General features: G+C 39.6%; 2 protein-coding genes across 3 annotated transcripts in view; both read left to right on the top strand.

The window, feature by feature from the left end:
• Positions 1–350: 350 nt before the first annotated feature.
• ak1 (adenylate kinase 1) lies at positions 351–8,460 on the top strand. 2 transcript variants are annotated; one of them, XM_071900895.2, is made up of 7 exons: positions 351–457; positions 6,040–6,078; positions 6,877–6,912; positions 7,117–7,280; positions 7,716–7,832; positions 8,074–8,265; positions 8,373–8,460. In XM_071900895.2, the coding sequence occupies exons 2-7, from the start codon at positions 6,072–6,074 to the stop codon at positions 8,436–8,438; spliced, it is 582 nt and encodes a 193-aa protein (XP_071756996.1). In that variant the 5' UTR covers positions 351–457; positions 6,040–6,071; the 3' UTR covers positions 8,439–8,460. The 2 variants fall into 2 exon arrangements, with proteins under 2 accessions (XP_071756996.1, XP_071756995.1); XM_071900894.2 differs by lacking the exon at positions 351–457 and adding an exon at positions 4,998–5,033.
• Positions 8,461–16,786: 8,326 nt separating this feature from the next.
• The window catches only part of eng (endoglin), a 50,669-nt gene continuing 46,998 nt past the window's right edge, over positions 16,787–20,457 (top strand). The window contains exons 1-2 of the mRNA XM_071900893.2: positions 16,787–16,844; positions 18,013–18,196. Coding sequence (XP_071756994.1) covers positions 18,139–18,196 — 58 coding nt within the window. The 5' untranslated portion in view covers positions 16,787–16,844; positions 18,013–18,138. The remainder of the gene's footprint in view (positions 16,845–18,012; positions 18,197–20,457) is intronic.

Below are 20,457 nucleotides of genomic sequence, written 5' to 3'. Positions count from 1 at the left end.
ATACTTCCTCACTGACATGGTCTCTCCCTGATTAGCAACACACCCAACACACACACACACTCCCACATACACATATATATTGTCATCAAATACAAGACAACTCCCAACTGTAAGTGAAGCACAAAATTTAAAGTTTAAAAGGAAGCAGTGAAGCGAAGTGAATTCACATGGAGCCTTTCGTCACCTAATGACCCGAATTAACACTTACAGTGGTGCATACTGCCAGAGCCCTCCCTCTCTCCTTCTGCCTTTCACTTTCCCACTGCCTCTTCCTCTCTCTCCCTCTCTGTTCTTGCTCCCTCTTACCCAGAATGCAATGCAGGCTGAGCTGAGCTATAAAAAGGCATAGAATGGGGGAGGGAGGGCTGCCGTGCAGCGGGACGACTGCTCAGACGCACAGGGATCCAGGGACAGCAGCCTCCTGCACTGGGATCTAGAGCTGCACCACGAAAGAGAGGTCAGTACAGAGGACAAAGAATTCATAGAGGAAGAGCAGGCAGGAAATGGCAGAGACTGGGAATAATTTTGTCAGAAGGAGTGAAGAATAAAAATATCTCAGAGCGAGAGAGTGTGCAGAGAGAGTGGGCAGGGCTGTTTGATGGGATGTGAGAGCGAAAGTAAGAGAAGCTGAGTAGAATGGTAAATTGAGTGGCATTGGATTTCTTGAGCCACTTAATATAGGCACACTGTTTTGGATGGTTGATGGATGTTGGCAGCTGACATTTCTGTATAGAGCAGATCCTGACATAGCCTAACGATGGGAATGAGATAAATGTAATTTTGAGTGCCATTCATAACGACTAAGAGATTAATTGGATCAGAGAATTTCCATATCTGGCATACTTAATTTTGCTAAAAAACAAACAAACAAACATATCAATATAATTGAGTCTTATTCATGCCTTGTGACAAATACATATATTTGCTCTGACATTCATTGCAGTTGCTTTGCCTCCAATATAATAATGTTCAAACATGCTCCTCTGCCTCTTAATTGCCGAGATCCATTAAGTGCCATTTTCAACACAGGTTGCATTGGTGTTTAAATTTCACTGCCATGCTTCTAATTCCAATAGTGGTCATTAGCAGTTGGTTTGGGGCTGACTGTTATTGATTCCTGTGAGTAGATGATGCACATCCAGAGAACCAAAGTCTGCAGCTTAAAACACACACAATCAGGAATTCCTACACATTCAATGAAAGAACAGTCACAACTAATAGTGCATCTCTGTCTCTCCATCCTTTCACAAACAACATGGAATATCTCACACTGCACTGACGTCAAAAAGGTCTCCTGTTCTCCCTTAAAGGGACAGTACAATCATTAAAAGTGCAGAGCACTACAGAAGCCAGTAGTGAATGAGGAGACTGCAGTTGTAATAATGTATCGTGCTTATGGCTAAATATTGTGTATTCACTTCCATTGGCTTTAGTGTGAGCCAGTGAAAGGTCCATCCCCACATGCTTTTTGAGAATGGTTGATATGCTATCCCAGAACAGCTGCAGACTGACAGTGGGTCTTTTTATAGCTAGACTGCATGTTTGAAAAACAGTAATAACGCTTGAGGGTGGGATGGGAGAGAAGGAGTGAGGGTGGGCTGGGGGATTGTGGTGAAATCAAATATCGCTATATTTCAATATAGGGATAAAGTTGCAAAGCAACTGATATCATATTTATTTTTTTATTGTTTTGCAACAGGTGAGCTAAATGCATAGATTTGTGAACATGGGTTGAACTTGTCTCCCACTTTGTGCCAAAATACCAAGTTCTCTCATACTATTCAAACTGTACACTTCATTGCATGGTACTGCCTTATTTATGTAGTTGTAAAAGACTCACGCATTTTAAGGGGGACGATATGCATCAAACCATGTAATCCTGCCACAACATTCTTTTCAACAGGGCTTTGTCCACAAATGATGATGAAGTCTCAGTTCAAACATCTTGCCACATCTCACATGACACTTTCTCACCAGATACTGATACACATTCTGTTGGGAAATGTATTGGATCATTCCAGAGAAACCATTTAATATTTCAATGTATAGTAAGTTCCCATTCCATAATTCCACACAGTATTGTGTGCGATTGCCACACTGAGAGCAATTTAATGTTAATCACTACAACTATAATTGACAGCTTCACATACATTTCAAGTTGTCATTCCAATATAATTCACATACTTCAAGTCAGTCATATATTTCATAATAGTAGGTCCAGCTGTTAAGGTAGTGTTGCACTGTATTAGAACCAGAACATGTTTGGCATGCCAAAGAGGCAGGAGACCCTGAAGTTGGCACCATAATAGGCCAGGGTGGGATTCCCAAACAGGCTCGGTGCTGACTCAGACACACGCCTCCAAATGACATTTACAAAGACCACGGGGTTAACGGCCCTTAACATAAAACCAGCCACCTGAGAAGGACCAAGAGTGGTGCTGATGAGGATTAGAGCACAAGGAGATGTATTAAATTACAATTAGGGTTGACAACTTTGGCACATACCCTGGCCTGCATGGGCTTATTTTCATGGTGAACCAGGGAGCACCTCTTAGTCCTGGAAACACAAACATCAGTAATTTGACATATATAGAACTTTAGAAAGCAAACATATTTGCCACCCAGATGTCACAGTATGTTTCTCTGTGGATATTTCTCTTCTTCTCTGCCATTCACATATTTCCAACGTCTGCTTGTACTTCCGCTACAATGAAACAATTTTGTCACCTTTCTAATACCCTACCTCCCTCAAGATATTCTTATCAGTCTGGCACTATACTAACTGTTTTGTTTGCATAGCAAAAATATGCCAGTGAGCAAACAGACACATTGTCACGTGACCATATTCAACTGTTTGATTGTGTTTAAAACTGTATTTGTTTTAAATGCACTCACTTTCCCACTCTTGTATGTATCTCTTGTAAAGTGGTGCCATGCGACATATAATAATAATGTATGGGATCACCCATCAACAAGAAATACCATACCATGGATATCATACCATCAACATGGAGTGTATCATATTCCCATTATAAAGACCCGGATCAGCTATTATCTTGATAAAGACAAATCCGAGTGTGATAGTTGCGATATATCAATATTAGCCAGGATAATGAGGCATATATACAGCATATCCCATTTTCATTATTATTATACATTTTTTGTGGTCTGTGTATGCTTCCTCTTTCCATGGTTATACTCAGAATATTACATAATTGAATGTTCCTTTAAGTGATGCACCTGTATGTCCTTTTCATCACCTGGGGATCATGCCAGGACACTTAAACCCAAGCTAGGAGACACCAAGTAACCTGAGAAATAAACCCTTTCCCTCTGTCGCATTTAATCATGTACCAGGGAACTTAGACCACAGTGAGCATATGGAGAGAGAGGAGAGAGAGAGAGAGAGAGAGAGAGAGAGAGAGAGAGAGAGAGAGAGAGAGAGAGAGAGAGAGAGAGAGAGAGCGAGATCTATCATCAAAGCAGCGTTCTGGTGTGCTAGACGAAAGAGGGGGCAGGCGGGGTCGGGGCAGGATGTGTTTGTGTGTGTGTGTGTGTGTGTGTGCGCACGCCCCTTCCACATTCTGTAACCCCTTTCACTTTCGGTAACCCCACACCATACCATAGTTGCCCTAACTCAATTGAAAATACTGTACAACTGTCCTATACTGTCCCTTACTGGTGGCAGATCAAGGCATCAAATATATTAGAAGCTGTGTAATTCTTATGTATTCTTATGTAATTCATGACCTTTTCATAAAATCATAATTTTTGCTTTAAGTGAGATCAACTACATCATTATAAGTGAGGGAAGACACACTGTAATATGCATCTACTTTTATTATGAGTTGTAAAATAATTGTTGCATAACATAATATATTGTAACAGGCAAGATTTTGGATCAGGTTTCAATAGCTCCATTATTTGCTGTGCTCATGTGAAAAAATACATTAGCTCAAATGACAGATGAAAAATAAATTTCTTGAGCATGGTGGCAGGACCATAAAAAAAATTGGACTATGCATAACTGCATGGAAAGATGAATATCTCTGAAACATAAGGGTGAATAAGTGAATATCTTAGGAGCATAAAAGGGAGCCAGAAAGGTGGCGTAAATGGCATTGCGATTGAAAATGAATTCTGTACATCAATCTAAAGCTCCTGATGGGTGAAATCTATTTTATTCCAAAAGCACAATGGAAAAATGATGGTTTAAGTGAGGGAGAAGGCTGCACATACTTTGGTTGTCTTGTAGAGCAGGCCAAAATCTATCCAAACTCTTTTAATAATATAATAATAATAAACTTTATTTATTGGCACTTATCAAAACACAGTTACAAAGTGCTTTACAAAACATAGAGAACAATAAGTACATAACAAGACATAACAATAAAAAGCAAAATTACATAAAAAGGTAAGACATCAGAGGTTATAAACACATTGGTAAAAGCCAGTAAAAGGTTCAAGTAAAAGCCGGACGGTAAAAGTGAGTTTTTAAAAGTGATTTAAAAGAAGACACTGAAATGGCTGACCTAATCTCCCCAGGCAGGCTATTCCACAGTCTGGGGACCCTAATGGAGAAAGCGCAATCACCCTTTGTTTTCAACCTTGACTGTGGAACAACCAAAAGACCTGTGCCTGAGGATCTTAGACTGCGCCTTGGCTCATATGGGGTTAAAAGATCAGAGATGTAAGAAGGAGCCAGCCCTGCGAGTGCTTTAAAAGTGATTAATCAAATTTTAAAATCAATTCTGAATTTTACTTTACTTAACCAATGGAGAGAGGCTAAAATGGGTTGTAATGTGCTGCCTTCTCTTGTTAGAGGCCCTCACTATGACCTTAGTAAAAGCAAATTTAGACTGTCAAACACACTGATTTACAACCCAAGGCACATGATGCAGGCAAGCAGCTACTTGAGCTAAGGTATCTGTTTACACATGCCATCACCACTGACTCACCCAGCCTCCTTCCCTCCTCCTCCTCTCTGTCGTTTTACATGGGCCGGAAGAGAGTTGCAGGGTGCACAGGCAACCGTAAGGCTGTCTTCCTCTTTGGACATATTCAATACTATTAATACAAAAGTAATAGGCAATCTCGTCTGCTCAAGTGTTCAGGGACTATAATTGCTGTTTTGTGGTGATTTTAGTTTGTCTCGTTAAGAAATTACAAGTGTAGTAATTAATTCCTGTTGAAGCTAATGCTGTGCACTATAATACTGATCTTTTTATATCTGGGATGGAACCTAAATACTACATATAGTAATGCTTCAGTGCTTTGGACCACGTTCCTTACTTACAGAGTTTGCTTCACCACCATTCTCAGTGGCAGTGGGTGTGTGACTGTTGCTGTGACAGGTGGTGAAAGTGTATCTATCAGTGTTATGTTGTCTCAGATTGTGATGCTGTGCTTTAATGGTCTGAACTTGGGTCTTCCGATTGAGAGTCTGCAATCTAATTTGCTGCAACACACTTTAACCCACGTGACAAAAAGTGGAGAACAGAGCGACTGACCGACCGACCGACCGACCGACCGACATTGTGATCCATAGAGCCCCTGCACTCTCGGGGCTAAAACATTATTCTTCAAATAACAATCAGCATTGGTGTATTTGAAGAGAACTTACTCATATGAAAACTACGATAGCAATAACAACCATAACAAAACAACAAGAACAACAACAATAATAATACTATTACCGTAATACTACAACTAATAATAATAATGTTTTTATATGTCTGAATGATAAAAGGGAAGCACTGCAGCTGAGTGAAGTGTCTGAAGTTGAAGGATACCCAATCTACAAAGAGTAGGCTACTGCAAGAGAAGTGAATAGCAATAGGGCTTCCTGATGATTGCAATAGCACTTCACTATGGAAATGGTAATGTTGTTTTGAATGGTCATGCTTAGAGTGGGTCTGAGTCTGTGAATAGTTAGAATATTTATGTAACACTCAAATTCTATAGTAGCCTGTCTGCCCTTGTCAAAACATCTGCTGCACTGCACTTATTTCCTTTTCTTTCTATCTCTTCTCTTTTCAGTTAAAGGAAAAACCCTCAACTAACTCAACACAATGGCAGGTAAATAATACATTGTGTTTAACTGAAGGTAAAGAGGCCTGCTTAATGATGATTAATGATGTATAAAGAGGCCTGATTATTGATGATTAATGATGGTTATGGTCAGTGGTTAGTGGTCTAATGTACTTAGACATACTGTACTGTATATGGTATAGGTAGACCAATTGTGTTTTCTTGGTCTATACTGCCCTCTTTTGGTGATTTTTCAGAATACTATGGAGGTCTGGCTTTTTATATTTAAAAAAAATATATTTTAATGGTTCTAAATTGTTGTGCCATTGCAAATAGTCAACAACCATGTTACAAAAAAAAAGATATTTTAGGCACATATTAGCATACAAAATAGTTGAAAACAATAAAATAATGCATCACTGTTTTTCTTTTTCAACTTTTTCTTTTCTTTTTCTTTTTTGTGCGCAAGTGAGATTTAGATAAAGTTTGCCTGTAGTTCACTGTGACCAGTTATACTACACAATTTACCTGGCCACACAACATTATGAGGTAACAACAGTTGCCATGGCAACACTGTTTGAGTAATAGAATGGCACAAACCTACATCAGAGCAAGCACAGTCAACACAGCCTAGGGAGTGAGTGAACTCAGTGCCCTGCAAAAAAATCATGGGAAATGGATGTTTTACCACTGATGCCAGCGCAGGCCATGACACATGCAGCTCTCAAGATGGTTTGTAACCAAAATCCTTTGTTAGAGAATTTAGCTTTTGGTTTGAAGAAAGCCTTGTTATATCATGCATAAAAATACGTGACTCATAATCTGATCTGTACATGCTCATTTCAGAAAAAATCAAAGACGCCAAGATCATCTTTGTCGTGGGTGAGTAGAATCAGTCAATTTGTCTCATCTTGCACCACTTTAACACATTAGTAGCTACACGTTTACCAGTTAGCTAGCTACAAAACTATCCTCAATAAATCAGCTCATTGTCATCTTATACCCGTGCGTATCTGTGTGTGTGTGTGTGTGCGTGTGTGTGTGTGTGCATGTGTGTGTATTCATTTTTTCGTCTGCCCTTTTCAGGCGGGCCTGGCTCTGGTAAGGGCACCCAGTGTGAGAAGGTAGTTACCAAGTATGGTTACACCCACCTGTCATCTGGAGATCTGCTGCGTGCTGAGGTGGCTTCTGGCTCTGATAGGGGCAAGCAGCTCCAGGCCATCATGCAGAAGGGAGAGCTTGTGCCCCTGGTGAGAGAGTGGAACTATATTAAACCGCATACATCCGCATACACAAAACTCCTAGAATGAACTTCTAGAATGAACTTTCATAGCTGCACTTGTACACTTATTGGAAATAAGATTCAAATATATATGATCGTTGGGCTCATTTATCAACCAATATAGTAACACGTTTCTAATTTATGAACCAAAAAATATTACAACTGCAAATTACACAGTAATGAGTAGGTGTTTTGCATGAATATATGATTTATTAAATATGTTTTGGGCAAATTAATTACTCTTTTATTGTTTTGCACGACCCACTGCCTTTATCCTCTTGTGCATAAACCAATTTTTACACAGATGGGTGGGAAATTTCTCAGTTCTTGAAATGCATTTTTCTATCAATATTTGCCATATCAATGTGAAGGGTTGAGAAGAGTGTTTTGGATCTGCTTTCAGGACACAGTCTTAGACATGATCAAGGATGCCATGATTGCCAAGGCTGATGTCTCCAAGGGCTTCCTCATTGATGGTTACCCCCGTGAGGTGAAACAGGGCGAGGAGTTTGAGAAGAAGGTAGGAGAGGGGATGACATTAGTCTTGATTCTGAATCTATCAGAACTCACAGTTTTTGAGGGCAAAACACATGAAAGGCCTTTCATGTCAGTTCTTTTTGCACAAAATGAAGGAATAGAGCTATTCTGTTATTCGTTGGGCTATTCAGATTGCATCATCCTTTCATGAAACCATCATATTTCCATTCTTTACCCACAGCCATGGAAAAGAGTTAAGGAAAAACTTTTCTTTTTCACCACAGATTGGCAAACCCTGCCTGCTGCTGTACGTTGATGCTAAGGCAGAGACCATGGTCAAGAGGCTTATGAAGCGCGGTGAGACCAGTGGCCGTGCTGATGACAATGAGGAGACCATCAAGAAGCGCCTGGACTTGTATTACAAAGCCACTGAGCCAGTCATCGCCTATTATGAGAGCCGCGGCATTGTCAGGAAGGTGAATATGGAGCCATGCCAGAGAAAATTGTAGAAATGTACTAATCTTCTGTCATATCTCATACATATCATGTCACATACATTCTGTGTCTGTCTCTCTTTGCCTAGGTTGACTCTGAGCTGCCAGTGGATGAGGTCTTTAGCCATGTTGCCAAGGCTATTGATGCACTGTAGTAAAACAACATGACTGGATGAACTTCGCCTGTGGGTGTCTTTTTTCTCAGTGTCATCTCATGAGGACAAAATAACAACAGCAACAACAACCTTCTCAGTCATCTTACTTAATAATTAAAAGGCCAATAAGGAACTGAGATGCCTTAACCCTACTAATCCAGCAATAAGTATCTACAGTGTAAAGATCACCACCAATAATGTACGCATTAGTCTGCTTACAACAGCATTTGATCAATCCATTTGTGTCTTCAAGTCTTTTCGACATTCTCTGTGACAAACGTGTGTGTGGGTGTGTGAGCATGCAAGTGACATCTTAAAATGAAGGATATAGAAGTCTGCCAGATACTTAACAATTTTGTTATCTCATTAAAACATCACCTCCTAAAATGTTTTACCCAATACCCGCAGTTACAGGACTTATTAAAATGAGTCTCCCACTCTAACACCCGAGTGTGAGGATTGTGCATAGGTTAATGTGATCAAAGTGACCGATATAGAGATGCGTGAGTCTCAGATGCCGGAATTTACAGGAGCTGTCACTGCGTCTCTAAACCTTAAATGTACAGTGCCTACTCTGGGGCAGCCTGCACTTTACACAACTTCTCTGTTCCACCTCTCTTCACCCTGCAGCATATGGAGCCCAGAGTTTATGGGAAAATATGTAGACTCCTGTCTGATCTGTGCTAAACACTGAATAATGGCAGACACAGCTCACCCACAGCAGACACATTGGTAAACCACTGTTTTTTTTTTATCTATTGACAATTCCTCTTATTTACTTTTTTTAATCTACAATGCACTTCATGCCTTCATTTCTATTTATCCATCTATATTTTAACACAGAAACATTGTTCTTTATTCATCAAGATGTACACATGTAACATTCATGGCTATCTGTAGAGTGGTATATGTAATGTAACACATGGACAAATAAGGAATTAAACAATAAGAAATATTTTTGAAATTTGACATTGTATTGTATATTGCATTATACTGTATTTTATTAATTCTCTTGATTATGTCATAAAGGGTATCTGAAAGATGCGCTTTACAATTACATGAATTTGATATTAGTACTGCTTACTGGTGGACATACTAACACACACATAACACACACATGCGCACACACACAAACAAAGGACTTGACAAAGTTTTCAAAATTGCAGAAGGGAATATATATATATTCAGAAAACAGGGTCAAGGTGCTGGAGCATGTTGACACAACAGGATACAGGACATGATGCTACAACCAGTATTGTTATTGTAACTTTTCCACTGAGCTTATGATGACCAACAGGTCTTCCTGTTCCTCACACCTCACACACACACGCACGCACACAGACAAAACACTTGTCATCGGCCTAGCAAACACTTTCTAACATGTATCCGGACTATCCTCCAAGGAGTGCTCTGATCATGACTCGGCGCTGTAGGGATGAGGAAGAGGAAAAGTGCTGCTGAAGGGGACAGGATGTATCCATCGGAAAGTCAATCAAGAAAAGGCATCAGTAAGCACTTTCATAAAGTTAGCTGGGATGCTGCTTGAATGCTTGGAATGCTGCTCTTATCTAAAAGAAAGGTAAAAAACTAAAAAGAAGAAGGGAGGTGGCAGTGGTATCATGTACCACGTACAGTAGAGAGAGATCAAGAGTGAATGTGAGAGAGACAGAATGCTACAGGCCTATGAGTCAGGACCTAAAAAATTTCAACATACTTATATCTTATCTTCTTAAACTCCTGCTCCTTCAGTGAACCTTCAGTGTACAACAACCAACAGGGCTGTATCCTGACCAAATTTAAAGCCTATTTATTGCAATTTTACAATAGTTTGTAATAATTTCTGTCTGTTTGAAACTACAAAAATGACTTGAGTTATTTCCAGGGATCACAACACCCCAGTTATTATGAATTCGATGTGGGGATTAGCCAGCAAGGCCACCTCCTGAGTACTGGGTATACGGCATTTATAGTGCTGTTCAAAGCAACTTACTAAGACTGTCTGTATTTTCTGATACAACAGTATATTAACCACAAAAAAAAAATGTTTTAAGTGAAGAGATAACATTTGTCAAAAACCTCAAAAGAAAGGAAATTCATTTGGTCATCACCAATGCTAACTTCAGCCTGCTCTCTATCAAGGTGTATCAGCACAGAGGTTGGGAAACTGCTACAGTCCTATAGCTTCAAACCTTTTGTCAAAGACCCTAATTCATATTCTCGTATTGACAAGCCTATGAGAATATTACAGCATTTATATTTTCTCTGTGCTGATTAAGAATATAAACAAATGGCTGGACATGTGCATGGTTTAAATCAGTAGCACATGAACTACTATTTTTTTTAAAGATTATTTTATGGCAGTTCTGCCTTATTGGACAGTACAGCAGACAAGTACAGGAATTAACCTTTTTTTTTATACAGGGTGGTCCAATGAGAGTTAGCAACTGTGCACCTTGTGTACACAGGACAAATAATACATATTAGAGTGAAAAAACAAGACAATAAGAATAGACTACAAAAACATATAGAGCTATATATTTAAAATAAATAAATAAACAGACATCAACACAAAACACAAAGGCACAAACACAAAATGAAAAGACCCAAAAAACACATACAAAGCCAAGATGTCCATGTCTCCAATCACTCAAATTTAACCATTGAGTACACAACCATTGAGGTTTAAACTCATTAAAAGTCAAATCAGATGATCTTATTTCAGATCCTGCTGCAATTCATTCCATCTAGCTGGAGCAAAACATTTAAAGCTTATTGCCAAATTATCATTAGGAACCTCTAGAACAAGCCAATCTTGAGATCTTGTGATGCAATTCCTTAACCTGTACTGTAGAAGTGATGTGAGACACTATAACCTACCCTCTGGTACAAATCACAGTGATGTGTTCTAAGTCATCTGTTATAAATCTCAGAGCACTATGATATAAAACCTTTAATGATTTAAGTGTAGATGGTGCTGCATGCACGTAAATAGTATCACCATATTCCAGTATTGACAAGAATGTTGAACGATTTGTTGCCTGACTGTACAAGAAAAACTGTTTTTGTATCTGTAGAGAAAGCTTTTGTTTAAGTTGCTGTTGGGTTGCTGTTGATGGTAATTCTAGAATGTACAGTTTGTAGAATGTATTGTTTTTTCCCCGATACCATATGTTCTGTTGTATGTCTGGAAAATGTGGTGGAGATGTGTGATACCGATTGTTTCCATGTGGTGAATCGGTGAAGTGGTGTTGTTGTTGAGTAAGAAGTCTGCGTTATGCCGTAGTGGAGTGTATTCACAGGGTTTCATTGTGGATCCTAAACTTTTGTTGATTTTCCACCAGGCTGTCAGAGTTGTTGAAATTACAGTAATTTTAAAGCAGTTGTGAAGATTTCTTTACTTAATGATTTCTTTACTTAATGATTGTTTGATTTCTAACCATGGGATGTTCTGTTGGTTGGGATGAATCCAATTTGTGATGTATTGTAGTTGGCTAGATAGATAGTAGTTATGAAAATTTGGTACTTCTAATCCTCATTGATTTTTGTGTTTTTGTAAGGTGGCCAATTTATTAATTTTTTTGCAGTAGAGTTTTCTAGTTATGGAGTCTAGTGATTGGAAGCAGTTAGTGGTGGGTTGTGTGAGGATCATTTTGAAGAGGTAGTTGACTTTGGAAGTATGAATGTTTTGATGGTCGCTATTCTGCCAATTAAAGAGAGAGGCAGGTTTGTCCAGCAGTTTAGGTCATCTTCTACTGTTTTTAGAAGTGGAATAAAATTTATGTGGAACAACTCTGACAGCCTGACAGAAATGTTTATGCCCAGACATTTAATATTACCAGTTGAGAGGGGGAGCGGGGGAGTGGTTCTTGAGCTGCAGCATTCCAGTTGTCATATGGGTGAAACTGTTGATTTTGTCCAGTTTATAGCGTAGTCAGATACTTGTGAAAATGAGTTTATGAGCTTGTTGGTTTCTTTTAGAGAGTTTGATGGGTCTTGTAGAAAAAGTCTTTATAAAAGCCGATCTTATGGTGTGTGTGGTTAGTTTAGATTCCTTTAATGTTAGAGTTCTGTCGTAGTTCTGCTGCAAGTGGTTTGATGAACACAGCAAAAAGTGATAGTGGGCATCCTTGCCTGGTCCCTCTGTGTAGTGAGAAGCTTTGTGATAAAGCTATGACAAAGCTATGACAGTATGACATTATTAGTTGGTGCACCCAATGTGATGACAACATGAATCGTCAACGACCACCCGGGCAACACTTTTCTGCTCCGTTGACGACAATGTAGCTTGGTATACCGGACCGTTTTGTAGGTTTTGTAGCCCGTAATCTAAACGCACCATAACAGAAACTGAGGTGCGCCAATCTAGTTATTACCAACTGACGATGGAATGACTGGACCAACTGTCCTAATTACCACGCACCTAGGTAGTCTTTCCGAAATTCATTACCTTGAATTGGAGGGGATCCCTTGCTGACATTCTTTAAAACCAAAATTAAAACCAAACCAAAGACAAAGTTGGTGTACACTTTAAAGAGCCTAATCACAGTAGCACATGAGAGAGAACTATGGGAAATATGAAAATATGGAATATGAGAAAATAACCCCTCTTTGGACTGTCCCGGAGAATTATGTGTGGCTCCCACAATTACTTACTTTAGCAAAAGTGTCTCCCATCCAGAATTTGTCAGGAACACTGCCATAACTGAGTCCTAACTGCACTTCTGGCAAAAATCATAAATTACATTAATAAATGAGATAACATTTTGCAAATGGGATGTTTCTATAATGTAGGCCCCGTTGATGAGCTGTCTTTTAGGCTATTAGATGTATTAAATGACTTTGCTGGGTGGACAGGCTTCTGGCTATCTCCCCTCTGGTATTGTCTGAGTCTCTGGTATTGCTGGCACAAGGCCATGCTTCAGATCCCCCTTGGAGGACGGGGAAATCAGTGAGCTGGCGAATACACTTTATTCTCTCTCTCCTCTACCACTGATGTGCTGCGGCTGGCTGGCTGGCAACACGGAGACCCAGTGGCACCGTGCGGGAACCCACGTTGAACTGCGATGACAGATGATGGCTGATTGTTTCCTGTTATTGAAACACTACTAAAGCAATAGGAATGGGGGTGGAGTTGCGGGCTGTCTGACAGTTGCCACTCAGGCAGAAGAGAAACACCTCGAAAGAGAGAGCTATATGTGTCCTTTGGCCAGCCTCAGATGTGATGAAGCACCTTTAATGAATGACCAAGTGGTGTCAACAACTTGAGGGTTGCAATGATTTATAAAGCAGCACAGGAAACAAGTCAAGTAAAATTCTCCTTACTGTGTAGTAACATACTGTTCATTCCTGAGAGCATGAGGTCAAGGCACATTTACAATGTGAATAAGCAGAATATAAACTATTCTGAGCATACAAGGCATTCATTACAATGTTTATATGATTGCAGTAGTGTAAGTACTGTAACATGCCGACTAATCATTAAGCACTCTGACGAGCATGGATTAAGTGAATTAGGCCTATTGGGTATCTGAAGTTCAAGTGCGCATAAAGCTCACTTAAAAATGACTGAGGCAAAGATATGCTTTTCATGGTATATTGCGCTCATGCATGATTAGTTAAGACGTAAGCTGGTTGTCATTTTACTGCTTAGTTAATCAGAGTATATGCAACAGATGATATTGTTTACCCCAAGAATAGTCTAATTATTAATTTAGCATTTAGCATTGGTGAAGCCAATTTTTAAATCAATCCTTTTAACAAACATTAAACAGAATATGAAATCATATGGAAGGCTCTCCAAGTTGTGATTGGTAACCAAATTATTACCGAATCAGTTCAGACTGTAGGTATTGAGGTGTAAGGGATTTTAAATGCCAAACCACTCGCATATGTTTCTGCAGATGTCTCCGATGTAGACCCTGTTTTTCTTATTTGGATTTGTGACGGGAATGATTTGAACAATTTGACAAAGTTTATGCAGAATGTACTTGCATGTTGTCAAATATATCCAGGGACTGATGCCTTATTATTGAATCCAGGGACTGATGCCTTATTATTGAATCCAGGGACTGATGCCTATTGAATAAGTTAAGAAGACTGAGTTCTACTCATTTGAGTTATGTTAATGTGTATCCATGGTTATCTTATCATATTACTTACTATCATATCACATCCCATGTTCAACCACTTTCCTTAAATAATAAATACCATTGTTCCTATACTGGAGTATATACTTTTTGTGTTTTATGTCAAGCACATTGAATTTGCCTTGCGTATGAAATGCACATGGCAAGTTTACTCATTTATGAAAGTGCTATGTAAAGTTTGCCTTGCCTTGCCATGTGTAGTGTGACATCAGGTATGGGACACTTTTTGGTTTGGGTGAGCGGGACAGCCATTAATTTTTATCAATAAAAAAGCTCCTCTTTAATGCAAAAGCTTTACTCAGCAATGAAACTTTTTTTTGACAGTGACAATGAAGTAAAGTAGAAATACTTACTTATTTTTAACAATTTAACAAGCTGTGGCCTTGACTTGAACAATGTCATGTGTACATGCATGTACATGTGTGTGAGAGATAGTTCACATTGTAAACCATATCGCCTTAAATCAGAAACCTTAAACCTGGACCCTGCCCTGGACCCACTTATTTAAACTTCTCTATTGCTCTTCTCATTCTCTCATTCTCTCTTCCCTCAAGTGAGATGACTTTGGTACCTGAAATACATTTTAATATGGTATGAACAACAACTAGCCTAATACTGGGCACTGTTTGTAGCTGGATAGAGTCCTACTCTAAATGAAAACCTCTGTTCCACTCAAGCTATGGGTTGGGACAGTGCTATGAATGTGTTTTTTTTTTCCTAAAATCCTGCAGAAATTTACAAAAATATTTAAAATGATTTTAAACATTTTTAAAATGGTACCTTACACACTACAGCGAAACGCGCTGTATATGTCTATATGGACACGTTTCCATATAGACCTCCACAGCCTTACATTTTGTGCATTTTGAAATGCTGAGACTTCAAGTGTGTACCACAGAAATGTATTTTTGCATTATTGGTGGCATTTTAGAAAAGCTTTCCCTATGTCAGCATGCGTGCTGATGTCACACCAATCAAAACCTTTATTTCATATTCAGCACATATTCAGCTACATTCCAGTAACAATATGTGATTGGCTTGCAAAATTAGCACAGCATACACTCATTTGGTTAAGTGTCCCACTGACCGAAATTTAAATATATAATGGCCCTGTAATAGGTCAGTGAAATGTATTTGTCTCTGAGAGCACGTCTATTACACAGACATTTAGCTCTGTGTGCATGTGTGTGTGTGTGTGTGTGTGTGCGTGCGTGTGTGTGTGTGTGTGTGTGTGTTTTAGTATTATTTTAACTAAGACTATAGTCTAATGTAGGCTATGACTTGCCCCGAAATAAACTGTCCAGAATCTAATTCATTCCTGTCAAAGTGGACAAGACAATGGTAGGATATTGCTAATCCAGGTGACTATAAAGTGTCTGTCTCGTTGGAAAACTGATGACAAATATGAATAGCATAGTCATGACTCATGCAGTGTGCAAAATTCACGTCCCTCGTGGTAGCTGTGAGACTCTGGTCAACTTCCTAATTGACTACATAGAAATCACAACGTTAGACTGAAGCGTCTATAATATGGATGATTTGCACAGTGTGACTAGACGACAAAACCTGATTTACTCTCGCCACGAGAGGTCGACGTCCCCGAGTGTACCTACTAGATGCTTAACAGAGATATGAGGTATGCAACAAATCATCACCACCACCACCACCACCACCACCACCATCACCATCATTATCATCATCATCATCATCATCAGTTATCTGGAAATATTAAAAGCATGGCATTAGTTCTCGCCCTTCACCCACAATATCCTACTTGCTGCTTACAGTCTAAACCTGTAGATCCACACGGTGTAGGTTATTGTGATATACAATACTGCGCCTCAGAATCCAAAAGGCTTACTATTATTGGCCTGTTGATTTTCCCGCATTCAAAAGTTGTCCCTATAGGAATATTATGGTTTTAACATACGAGATAAAAATACCATAAAGTACGATAAGATTAGTATAAACCCACTATTCATTATCACAAACACACTAAAAGTCGCTTGTGGAATATTATAGGAATATTGTGGTGGTTTTTCGTTAGGGCACTTCCCTTTCATGTTGATCAGACGAGACACCGCTTTGACATGAGCAGAGTTTATGAACAACTTGTGGCCAGTGGGAGGGGTACAACAGTAAATCTGCGCCCGCCCAGACACGGCACAGAAAGTTTGGAAAGAGTTTATATCACTGAATGCAGCTACATCGGCGCCCGTGGATTACAAACCTACTTCAACAGAGGCACCCTACTTTTGAAGTAAGTTCTGTGCTTCACATCTTGTTTTCACTTTTAAATGTGGTAAGAGATAGGTAGCCTATTTTATTTCCCTGATGTGGGAGAGAGGAGTATTATGCTATTTCCTTGAATTCTCGACCATTGATGTCTGTTTAAAAATGTCAGAATGAGCCGGTTAAATAACGGTAGAAAGTCTGATAATAACAGTAGAAAGTCTGATAATGCTTCTGGGATAGTTGATTTATAAAACCAAGAAAGCATGGCCAAACAGACTAATAGTCGTCTGTGAGGGATTTTATTTCATAATACCGCTCATACACTTCATAGATCCAATGATTATTATTTTCGATTATTCATATTTGGCCATCAATATGGCAACTGTTTTCTTTCCTTTGTTTTCTTAGCCCCTTTGATTTAGGCTATTTTTAACTTATCCTTTTTAGTAACTACAGGCCTATATCTTGATATGATGGTTTAGATAGACCCAGGCACGGTGTAGCCTAGGCTATTATGTTTTTCCACAGTAAGAGCTCCAATCCAGGGAAATAACGTGACGCTATGTTTTGCTCTGGAAGTGCATAAACAGTTTACACAGGCTTTTCCTTTCCTTCTATATGAATCATATAACATGAGCAGTCTCCCTTTTATCAGATCTCGGCATTGTGATATTATTTAAAGAAAGCGATGTGCTTCCTGACAAAGTCGGCCAGAAGTTACTGACCACCAGATAACCCGTGAGTTCAGAAGCTCAATGTGCACTAGGAAGACAAAGAGCGAATGTAGGAACGTTTCAAGCAGAAAATCCTAACATCGTATTGAAATAAACTAATTTGATCAGCAAACAAAAAGCAACTCAGTCATTGTCAATGATTTTTGACTTTCTGTGAAAATGCTTAGGCAACAGCTTTTAATCAAAGATCTCAGTAAAGGGTGAACTGCACATTTAATCTCCATGTTAGTCATAGCTAATCTCAATTTAATCTGTGCTTCATGTGGCCATCCAGCAGCAGCCCCTGGGATGGATATGTTCTTTGGCCATGTGCATACAATGTTCTGTTTTACATTGTATGCTGAGCATACTATGTTATATTTTATATTGAGCATGACAGTGACATCCATGATTGGCAGTTGGTCACGTCCTTATCAGCCATTCATGTCTCTTCATTGTTTCCCCGCCTCCTTCTCCTAGCTGACCTTTCGACCTTTTATGACTGGAATTGTCTGCTCATCCACTGCCACAGTCATTGCTGCACTGCCCGGACACTACACACCAGCCTCAGCTCAAACCAAGACCTGAAACACAAACTTTACAGAGATGGAGGGTCACACAGCACTGTTAGCCCTGCTTCTATGCATCACTGCTTCAGCCTCAGGTAAGTCTATCAGTTGATCTTCAACATTTTCAGCATTTAGATCTTCAGTCACTGGAATTCATGTGAGGACATTTGGTCATCTGTACCCTGATGAAGGGTACAGATGATCTATTTTGCAAGATATAAGTGTGCAGTCTTCTACTTTTCTTTTGGACATTTGGTTCTCCAAAAGTATGTAAGCTTAGACAACAGACCGTAGACTATTCCTGGTTTGAGCTGATCTTGAGCTTCTAGGGCATATTTTCTGTCAACATAAAGTTCAAAGGCAGGTATTAACCTTGTCCTGTCGTGAGTTTGTTATTCTTATCTCATTTCATTCTTAAAACCAAACAGAGCATATTTCCCATAAAATAGTTTTTAGTGGACAGTCCCCTCTAGTATTTCATAGGTTTCTGTGACAGCAGAGGCAGGAAACAGAGCAGGGAGATAAATATGATGATATAAGAGCCGAGAATAAAACCTATGCAGCTGCAAATAAATGGTATTCGAAGGCCATACGCAGTTCACTGACAATGGAACCACCAAGGCAACCGTTTATCTCTTTTTTTAGAGTCTTAGTGGTGGGAATATTTTCAACAAAGCCAGTCCAGGCAGACAAGAAACACTAAAACATGTGGACCTTCACAGATTTTGTATGTGATTTCATCTTCATCCTCCCACTGCACTCCTTACTGCTGGTTGCTTGTGATGTTGGTAATCAAGGAATGTAAACTTATTCTACCGTTGCACTGGTTGTAAATAATTCTGGTAAGAGTGCTTGTTAAATGGTGACAGCATAAAATGTAAATGTGTTTTTTATCGTCAGTCTCCCTAACACTGTACTGAATACTCAACTAAGCAAAGAGAGTTTTTCCTACTCTGATTCTTCATGGGCAGAAAGATGATTTAGGAGTCTGAAGGCTTAAAAAATACAATATGTCACAGCTGCTCTATGAAAAGAAATGCTACATGCGTATAACATGAGATATAGGAAAGGATGTTGGTTTTACAGGTTAATTTGTGCCTGATGCCTTTCCTTATGGGTGTAATAATGTGTATTATGTGTATTTCACTAATGTGTCATAGCTATAGCCCTAAAGCAACCCACCAGTTTTAGCTAATCACCGGTGTGATAATTATGTGACTGAATGAATCAACCATGCCAGTTCTGGAGGACAGAAAGTATGTCCCAGGTTGTCAAACCATTAGACATTTTTTTTCCCCCAGGACCAGCTGGGACCGTCCATTGACTCTGCCTTGCAGCTCAGTTGGAAATGTATCATAGTTTGGCTGACTGGCCCTCATAGGACTTGGACCTTATGGAAGTCTTGGGTTCTAGTCTCCCAGTACTTACAGCATGGGAGTTCTAGATGTATAGCGCCTCCATAGAGGAAGCAAGATCATGGAGATTTTATTTTCAGAACGCTTCACTTGTAATGTATACACTGTAGCTGACTATGGGGGGTCATAATTGTCTATGGGTCCAACTGAACTCTACTCTACTCTACTTTAAGCTCCCTGCTGCTGTAAGCTTCCCTGTGGGAGCCTGGCATCATGATGTTGACTGCTCGGCCTCCTGCTGCACTTCCGCCTACCCCGGAGTCTCTCTCCATGGGCAGTAGGAAAAGTACAAAAGTGATTAGTGTGCCGCTGGAGAAGGAGGGAGGGAGGGGTGTCTGAAAGGGGACCTCAGTGGGAAAACTGAAGAGAGAGAGAGAATGATAGAGAGAGAAGAGAGAGAGAGAGAGAGAGAGAGAGAGAGAGAGAGAGAGAGAGAGAGAGAGAGAGTACACGAGGAGCTAGCTCAACAGCAGACAAGGGAGCCACTGGACCTGCATCCTCAGGAAGCCATGATAGAAACTGGTGATGGAGAATAAAGACTGAGGACAACTGCTAGAGAAGGGGGGTGGGGAAGGATCAGAATGATGTGACTGTCCAAGAGCAGATAAGTGGCACAGAAGGAAGATGGTGGAAAATGGAGGTAAAGAGCAATCTAAAAAAGAGACAAATAGGAGCGAGAGAGAGGAGCAAGAGGAAGATAGAGGAATAAGAAAAATGGAGAGACCAAGCAAATTAATGACAAGGAGAACAATTTCTAAATAAAAATCATGACTAAAAAAAGAGAAATTTGCTATACAGGAGATGGAAGAAATAAAAGATAAAAAAGCAAGAAAAGGAAAGTGACAGAAAGGCCCCTCAGAGGGCCTGTAGAGGAACAAACGGAAAGAAAAAAAATACTCATGTTAAAAATGGCGTCGAGTCAAAATAATCGACTTCCCCTC

The sequence above is a fragment of the Centroberyx gerrardi genome, chromosome 2 (assembly GCF_048128805.1).
Source record: "Centroberyx gerrardi isolate f3 chromosome 2, fCenGer3.hap1.cur.20231027, whole genome shotgun sequence".
Taxonomy (NCBI): Eukaryota; Metazoa; Chordata; class Actinopteri; order Beryciformes; family Berycidae; genus Centroberyx; species Centroberyx gerrardi.
The sequence above is the reverse complement of the archived record's forward strand: the minus strand, read 5'-3'. Positions and strand labels throughout refer to the sequence as shown.